This window comes from Phaenicophaeus curvirostris, chromosome 5 (genome assembly GCF_032191515.1).
Source record: "Phaenicophaeus curvirostris isolate KB17595 chromosome 5, BPBGC_Pcur_1.0, whole genome shotgun sequence".
In the NCBI taxonomy this organism is placed as follows: domain Eukaryota; kingdom Metazoa; phylum Chordata; class Aves; order Cuculiformes; family Cuculidae; genus Phaenicophaeus; species Phaenicophaeus curvirostris.
The window spans coordinates 64,725,142-64,733,441 of NC_091396.1; the positions used below are offsets into that span (position 1 = coordinate 64,725,142).

Genomic DNA, 8,300 nt, shown 5'->3' on the forward strand with positions numbered 1-8,300 from the left:
GCTGGTCATACAGGATTTGCCCCTGGTGAAGCTGTGCTGGCTGCCATTAATCACCCCCATGTCCTCCATGTGCTTTAGCCAGCAGTGGCCCAGGTGGTCAAGAAGGCCAATGACATCTTGGCTTGGACCAGAAACGGCGTGACCAGCAGCTCCAGGGAGGTTCTTCTCCCTCTGTACTCGGCACTGGTGAGACCGCTCCTCGAATCCTGTGTTCAGTTCTGGGCCCCTTCTGCATGCTAGGGTTCTTAGTCTCAGCCACCTAGCAAAGGCAAGTGACCAGCTTCAGCATTTTCTTCACCCATGGAAATCAGCCCATTTCCTTGACAGCTGACAGGTTTTTTTTAAGATCTGCAAAGACAAATTCCTGTGGACAACTGAGAGATTTGAGGATCTCCATTGGAGGAAGCTTTAGTGTAAGCCTGGCATGAGATCACCACATCAAACACAAAATGACCCACATCAGAAGACTGAATGTTCTGATCACAGTCATATGGAACAGACATTTATAGAAGAACCGCGTGGAAATGTAAAAATGAGGGTTAAAAACCCTTTAACCTTTTTACCCTTTCATGGTTAAAACCCATTAAAAATAATGGTTTTAGCCCTAAGCACAGCAGGTAGTACGACCACAGTCACGTGGTAAGTCATTTTCATGGCAACTGACAACATTTTCCCTTAACCTGGACGTATTTTCAGGCCTAAGGACATGGAAGGTGTAAAGATGCAGCAAAAATAGCTGATGCCACACACAGAAAAAGATGATGAGAGCCAGAAGGAGTGAGAGCACAGTTCAGCATAAGAGAACTCTGTCCCAACACGTCGTGTAAGAGGCAGGAAATGTTCCCTCCTGCCCTTTGTTATCACCTGATGTCACTACGTGGGTTTGCCAGCTAAGGACGGGGTAAATAATGCAGTCCCCATCCCAGGGAAATGGCAGGTTACCAGTTCCCATCCTCCTCTAGCTTTGCCTGGCCTGGACTTGAGCCCCAGGTGGAGAAGTGGTAACTGCTTGAGGGCTGGATCAGCTGTTTTCTTTTTTCTTTTGTCCAAGAACTGAAGGGATTTCTGGAGGGTGGAGTTGCACAAAGCCCCGCTGAAAGACTCCAGGTGATTGTCACGCAAAATCAGCTCCTGAAGACAGGTCAGGTCGCCAATGGTAGCCGGCAGCTGCTTTATGTGGTTATGACTCAGGTCTAGTTTTCGGAGCTTCTTCAAACAAAGCACACGCGTGTCGATCCGAGCGAGCTTGCAGTACGAGGCTTGGAGGTGTTCCAGGGAATAGGGGAAGTTTTTGGTGAGAGGATAGTCCCTTCTGGAAGTTATGATCATTTTTGTCTTGGGTTTTTCAACTTCTGAGGTCTTTGCCGGTACCAAAGCCGAGAGTGGGAGAGTTTCGATGTTGGTGCCTTGGTGAGCCAGTCTCACAGCTGAAAGGAAAGCCTTCAAACTGCTGGCATTTGCCTACAAGAAAACACAAAGGGGACGTAAAAGTTCATTATTCGTCTGCTCGTTTGTACTAATGCTTTCTGAACTATTTTGTACGTGTGTCGGGTGATGCAACTCAGCAGAGCAATGAAACGAGAAAGGGAAACAACTCAGGCTTGTGAGGCTGCCGAGCTGCTTCCAGAATTTCAAAGAATCCCGGAATGGTTTGGTTTTAAAGCGACCCCCTGCCAAGGGGCAGAGACACCTCCCACCGGATCAGGTTGCTCCAAGCCCCATCCAGCCTGGCCTTGAACACCTCCAGGGATGGGGCAGCCACTGCTTCTCTGGGTAACCTGGGCCAGGGCCTCCCCACTCAGACCCCACGGAACATCCTTTAGATCCATCGAGCTGCCCCCAGGCAACACTGAACCGCTCTCAGACTGCATTGAGCCTCCCTGGACCATACTTAACAGCTCCCAGACCCCACTGAACAGCTCTTAAGACCTTCTTAAGCTCCCCCAGACGCCACTTAACAGCTCCTAGATCACATTGAGCCCCCTCAGACCCTGTGAACAGCCCCCAGACCCCACTAAGCCCCCCCAGTCCCCACTGATGTCCCCCAGACCCCACTTAATAGCTCCTAGACTGCACTGAGTCACTTCCAGACCCCACTGAATATCTCTTAGACCCACTGAGCTCCTTCCAGACCCTGTGAGCAGCCCCCAGATGCCACCAAGCTGCCCCAGACCCCATTGAGCACCCCAAGATGCCGCTTAACAGCTCCCAGATCCCATTGAACTCCCCCAGATCCCACTAAGCCACGCTTAGACTGCATTGAGCCCCCTCAGACCCCACCAAACTGCTCCCAGACCACCTAGAGCCGCCCCAGACCCCACTTAACAGCTCAAAGACCTCACTGAGCCCCCCTAGATGCCATTTAACAGCTCCCAGACCCCACTGAGACCCCCAGACGTGGTGAACAGCCCCCAGACCCCACTGAGCTGGTCTTAGACTGCACTGAACTCCCCCAGATGCCACTTAACAGTTCCCAGACCCCAGTGAGACCCCCTGAGATGCCACTTATCAGCTCCCACACCCCAATAAGCCCCCCCAGATGGCACTTAACAGCTCCCACACCCCAGTGAGACCCCCTGAGATGCCACTTATCAGCTCCCACACCCCAGTGAGACCCCCAGATGCCATTTATCAGCTCCCAGACCCCAGTGAGACCCCCTGAAATGCCACTTATCAGCTCCCACACCCAGTGAGACCCCCAGATGCCATTTATCAGCTCCCACACCCCAGTGAGACCCCCTGAGATGCCACTTATCAGCTCCCAGACCCCAGTGAGACCCCCAGACCCTGTGAACAGTCCTCAGACCACACTGAGCCGGACTTAGACTGCACTGAACTCTCCCAGATGCCACTTAACGCTCCCAGACCACACTGAGACCCTCAGATGCCACTTAACAGCTCCCACACCCCAATAAGCCCCCCCAGATGGCACTTAACAGCTCCCAGACACCCATAAGCCCCCCCAGACGGCACTTAACAGTTCCCAGACCCCAGTGAGACCCCCAGACCCTGTGAACAGTCCTCAGACCACACTGAGCTGGACTTAGGCTTCACTAAACTTCCCCTAGATGCCACTTAAGAGTGCCCAGACACCAGAGAACCCCCCCTAGATGCCACTTAACAGCTCCCACACCCCAATAAGCCCCCTGAGACGCCACTTAACAGCTCCCAGACACCCATAAGCCTCCCCAGATGGCACTTAACAGCTCCCAGACCCCAGTGAGACCCCCAGACCCTGTGAACAGCCCTCAGACCACACTGAGCTGGACTTAGGCTGCACTGAACTCCCCCTAGATGCCACTTAAGAGCGTCCAGACCCCAGAGAACCCCCCCACATGCCACTTAACTTCCTATTTCCCTTCCTTTTCCCCCTCCTTTTTCCTTCCTTTTCCCCCTCCTTTCCCCCTTCTTTTCCCCCTCCTATTTCCCCTCCTTTTCCCCGTCCTATTTCCCTTCCTTTTCCTCCTCCTATTTCCCTTCTTTTCCCCCCTCCTATTTCCCTTCCTTTTCCCCTCCTATTTCCCTTCCTTTTTCCCCCTCCTTTTCCCCCCTCCTTTTCCCCCTCCTATTTCCCTTCCTTTTCCTCCTCCTTTTCCCTTCCTTTTCCTCCTCCTTTTCCCTTCCTTTTCCCTCTCCTAGTTCCCTTCCTTTTCCCCCCTTTTCCCTCCCCTCCTTTTCCCTTCCCCCCCGTCTTCCCCTCTCCCCTCTCTGGTCGGGCCCTCGCTGTCCCTTTGGAGAGAAAGGCTAAGCACACGCCCAAACCAGCAAAGTGCTGTTGGTCCCTGCTCGGGTCACCCCTGACTTGCTCCAAGGTGACGTTGAGCTCACCTGCTGCTCTCCAAGGTTGTGCAGAGCTGTCCCCGCCTGGGCTGCCACCACAACCCCCCTTGAATTGGAGGAAGGGTTGAAGACTCAAACTGTATGTCGCTTCAGATGGTTACAGGTTAAACTGAGTGCTGGGAGGATGCTCGCTGCTTGAGGGAGAAGGGGCCCAGGTGGCCAAGAAGGCCAATGGCATCTTGGCTTGGATCAGAAACGGCGTGACCAGCAGGGCCAGGGAGGTTCTTCTCCTTGAAGAGGAGGCTGAGGGGAGACCTCATTGCTCTCTACAACTACCTGAAAGGAGGTTGAGAGAGGAGGGAGCTGGGCTCTTCTCCCAAGTGACAGGGGACAGGAAGAGAGGGAATGGCCTCAAGCTCTGCCAGGGCAGATTTAGGCTGGACGTTAGGAAAAAATTTTTCACAGAAAGGGTCATTGGGCACTGGCAGAGACTGCCCAGGGAGGGGGTTGAGTCCCCTTCCCTGGAGGGGTTTAAGGTGTTCAAGGGTGGACGAGGTGCTAAGGGGAATGGTTTAGTGATTGATAGGAATGGTTGGACTCGATGATCCGGTGGGTCTCTTCCGACCTAGTTATTCTATGATTCTATGATTCTCCCTCTGTACTCAGCACTGGTGAGACCGCTCCTCGAATCCTGTGTTCAGTTCTGGCCCCTCACCACAAGAAGGATGTTGAGGCTCTGGAGCGAGTCCAGAGAAGAGCAACAAAGCTGGTGAAGGGGCTGGAGAACAGGCCTTCTGAGGAGCGGCTGAGAGAGCTGGGGGTGTTTAGCCTGGAGAAGAGGAGGCTGAGGGGAGACCTCATTGCTCTCTACAACTACCTGAAAAGAGGTTGTGGAGAGGAGGGTGCTGGCCTCTTCTGCCAAGTGACAGGGGACAGGACAAGAGGGAATGGCCTCAAGCTCCGCCAGGGGAGGTTCAGGCTGGATATCAGGAAAAAAAATTTTCACGGAAAGGGTCATTGGGCACTGTCAGAGGCTGCCCAGGGAGGTGGTTGAGTCCCCTTCCCTGGAGGTGCTTAAGGCACGGGTGGACGAGGTGCTGAGGGACATGGTTTAGTGTTTGATAGGAATGGTTGGACTCAATGATCCGGTGGGTCTCTTCCAAGACTGGAGAAGCCGGGCATGGCATCAGAAGGAGACAGAGTCAGCCCTGGTGCGCAGGAGACTTGATTTGCTGCAGACATTTTGATTGCCACCCTGCATCCTGCTGCAGTCCCCTTGACTGCGCTCACCAAGCACGTGCACGACAAGCAGGGGATCGGGCTCAGCCAGCACGGGTTCATGAAAGGACTGTCCTGCTTCACCTGTCTGGTCTCCTTCTATGACCAGCTGACCCGCTCAGTGCCTGAGGAAGAAGCTGTGGATGTTTTCTACCTGCACTTCAGTAAAGCCTTTGACAGCGTTTGCCGCCGCCTTCTCCTAGAGGAGCTGGCAGCTCATGGCTTAGGTGTGCACTTTGGGGGGTAAAACACTGACTGGATGGTGGAGCCCAGGGTGTGGTTGGGAAGGGAATTAAATCCTTTGGTGGCCGGTCACAAGCGGTATTGTCCAGGGCTCAGTGTTGGGGCCAGTCTTGTTTCAGATCTTTATTGTTCATCTGGATTAGGGGATTCAGTGCTCCCTAGGTAACTCCGCAGATGACACAAAATTGGGTAGGAGTGTTGACGTGCTTGAGGGCAAGAAGTCTCTCCAGTGGGATGTGGACAGGGTGGATTATGGTCCGAGGTCGATTCTATGGGGTTCAAAAAGGCAGAATAGCGGGGGCAGCACTTCAGTCCCAACTGCCCCATGAATCGCTCCAGGGCTGGGAAAGAGCCGCTGGAAAGCTGCCTGGTGGAAAAGCACCTGGTGGAAAAGCACCAGGTGGTGCAGGTCAACAGTGGCTGAGCATGAGGCAGCAGGGGTTCCAGTGGCCAAGACGGCCAAGAGCATCCTGGCGTGGGTCAGAAATGGTGTGGCCAGCAGGAGCAGGGAAGGGACAGCTGAAAGTCGCTGAGCTTGGGGGTGGGGCTGGCTGGGGGTGAGCCCGTGGTGTGCTCCGGTGCCCGCGGTGTGCTCCGGTGCCCGCGGTGCGCTCCAGTGCCTGTGACATCACAAAGGACGAGAGAGCACGGGGCAGGTTATAGAGGCACCGGCAGGCAGCCCTGGGCAGTGCGGCGTGGGAGGGTGGTGAGTGCACACGTGGCGGGAGGCTGGGCTGGACGAGGGCTGGGGTGGAAACGTGGCTCCCAGGGACGGTCGGTTCTGCCCCAGCACCGAGGCCCCAGCCGCTCGCAGGAGCACCTTGGGCAGGGCGCGGTTCAAAGGCATCGCTGCCTCCCAGCTGCCTCGTCCCCACTCCTGCCTGCCCCAAAGGTCTCTCTCCCCTGCCACCAGCTCCCTCCAGCACAGCCCCTCTGAACCCCTCTTCTCCTTCCTCCTGCAGGCCATGGCTGCCACTTCATTCCTCATCCGTGTGTCCCTAACCCTCATCCAGAACCTGTCCCTGGCTGGGGATGAGCTGGATGAGGCCACGCGTGAGCACATGGCACAGCGTGCCCAGTTTCTGGAGAAGGAGATGGCTCGGCTATGGCAGGAGATAGCGCAGAGGTCCCTGGTGCCAAAGACACAGGAGCAGTGGGACGTTGCCTGGGGAGCACTACTTTGTACTGCCTTGCAGCAGTGGCACCTCTGGGTGATTGCTGGAGGCCTGGTCCTGCTCTTGGGCCTCTGCTGGTGCTTGAGGAAAAGGAGCCGTGCGGCAGACAGCAGCAGCACTGAGGAAAGGGCTGGCTGCAACATGTTGAAGGTGAAGGAGAAGGAAGAAAGTGAAGGGGAAGGTCCTGATGATGAGAGGGATCTGGTCTGGAACTTGGAGCCGGTGGAGGAGGAAGAGGAGGTGGAGGAGGAAGGAAGTGGAGAAGAAGGTTCTGATGAAGAGAGGGATCGGGTCGGGATTTTTGAAAGGCGCTCTTGCAGGCCAGTGCAGTATGTGACGTACGGTCGCCTGGTGGTGGAGGATCTGGTGGATGAACTCCTCTCGGTCATCCAAGAGCACTTGTGGGAGAGTTTCTACCCTGTGCTGCAACAAGCCATCAGTGTGGGCACTTCCTTCGAAGGCTGGTTTCCCTGTGATGGTGATGCTGTCCACCAGCTGCTCCTGCCCCTGAAGGCACCTCGCGGCCACACCTTCAACCTGGAGCTTGGCACCGCAAGGGAGATGCCAGCAGGAGACCCCCGCATCCGCGTGGAGCTGGAGTGCACCTGCACAGGGCAGCAGATGGAGGAGAAGATGACCTGCTTCCTCCACCATTCTCAGAAGGACATCACAAAAAATCAGGACCCCAGCCTCCTACACACCCTCTGCACAGGCTGCTACCTAGATGTGCACAAAACTGCCCACTGGTTCCAGAACCTCACGACGTCAGCCTGGAGGGATGTGCCTCGGTTGCGTCCCTACAACATGAAGACACTGCCCTCCAGCCGGTCCTGCAGGCTGGAGCTGACAAGTGCCTCTGGAAGAACCTTCTTCATTGAGTTGATCTTCGGGGTGCGGCACGGAGACTCAGACATCTTCCTAAGTAGCCAGGCTCCAGACGACACCTCCACCCCAAGCACTACGTGGCCAGTGACCTACGCTGCGGCCGAGGCGAAGTTCTTTGAGTACGTGGCCAGGCACATCCCAGCCGGCCGTGTCCACCTCAGATGCCTTCACTACTGCGCCCACGGCCTGACGGGCACAAGCTTTTCCATCTATGCCTTCAAGACAGCTGTCATGCACCTCCTGACCACAATCCCCCTCTCAGATTGGTGCAGCAAGTACCGGCTACTGCGGCTGCGAGACCTCATGCAATACGTGCGCTGCTGCCTGGAGGAGAAGTGCCTCAAACACTTCTTCCTTGGCAACGAGAACGTGCCCAAGGAGATAAGGTTGCCGCCATCCTTCAGAAAGGCCGAGCCACTCAATCTCTTCCGACCCCTCACACAGGATCCAGCGGCCTATGCCGAGGCGTTGCGTGATTTCCAACAGCTGCAATATCGACTCGTAAGGCTGCTCGTGAAGAGACATTGAAAGAGGTCTCCATGCACAGAGCCTGAGTGTTGGTCTCACAGTTGACAGCAGGCGACATCCTCACACTTGACACTGACCCACGGCGACCGTCCCCGTCTCTTGGAGAGAACCCATTCCCTCCGGGATATTTGCACTGTACAAAGTTGCCAATAAATGGTGTGTTTGAACAAAGGCTGCGTCTCTGCGTGTCTGTGCATCACTCTCCCAGGGGCCGTGGGCATAGGGTGCCGGCTGCTCAGCTGCCGCAGAGCCGAGGAGCATTTCCAGAAGGAAATGGGGCACTGGCCTCTGCTTTCACCGCTTCCCCCAGCTCTCTGCGCTCCCACGTTGAGCCGGTGGGAATAGTTCGTCCCCCTCCCCAGCCGTGCACGTTGTCTCTGTGTCATGGGGATCCTGAAGTGCCTTCCTTGG

At 55.7% G+C, this 8,300-nt stretch overlaps 1 protein-coding gene and 1 long non-coding RNA gene across 2 annotated transcripts; one reads left to right on the forward strand and one right to left on the reverse strand.

Annotated features, from left to right (window-relative positions):
- Positions 1–382: 382 nt before the first annotated feature.
- On the reverse strand, positions 383–4,311 carry LOC138720762 (uncharacterized). Its single transcript, XR_011337469.1, has 2 exons — positions 3,829–4,311; positions 383–1,461 (listed from the first exon to the last, which is right to left on the reverse strand). It is a non-coding gene; the product is annotated as an uncharacterized lncRNA (long non-coding RNA).
- Positions 4,312–6,617: 2,306 nt separating this feature from the next.
- Positions 6,618–8,042, forward strand: LOC138721380 (inositol 1,4,5-trisphosphate receptor-interacting protein-like 1). Its single transcript, XM_069858413.1, has one exon. It carries the CDS (start codon positions 6,618–6,620, stop codon positions 7,887–7,889), a length of 1,272 nt encoding a protein of 423 aa, XP_069714514.1. The 3' UTR covers positions 7,890–8,042.
- The last annotated feature ends 258 nt before the right edge of the window (positions 8,043–8,300 follow it).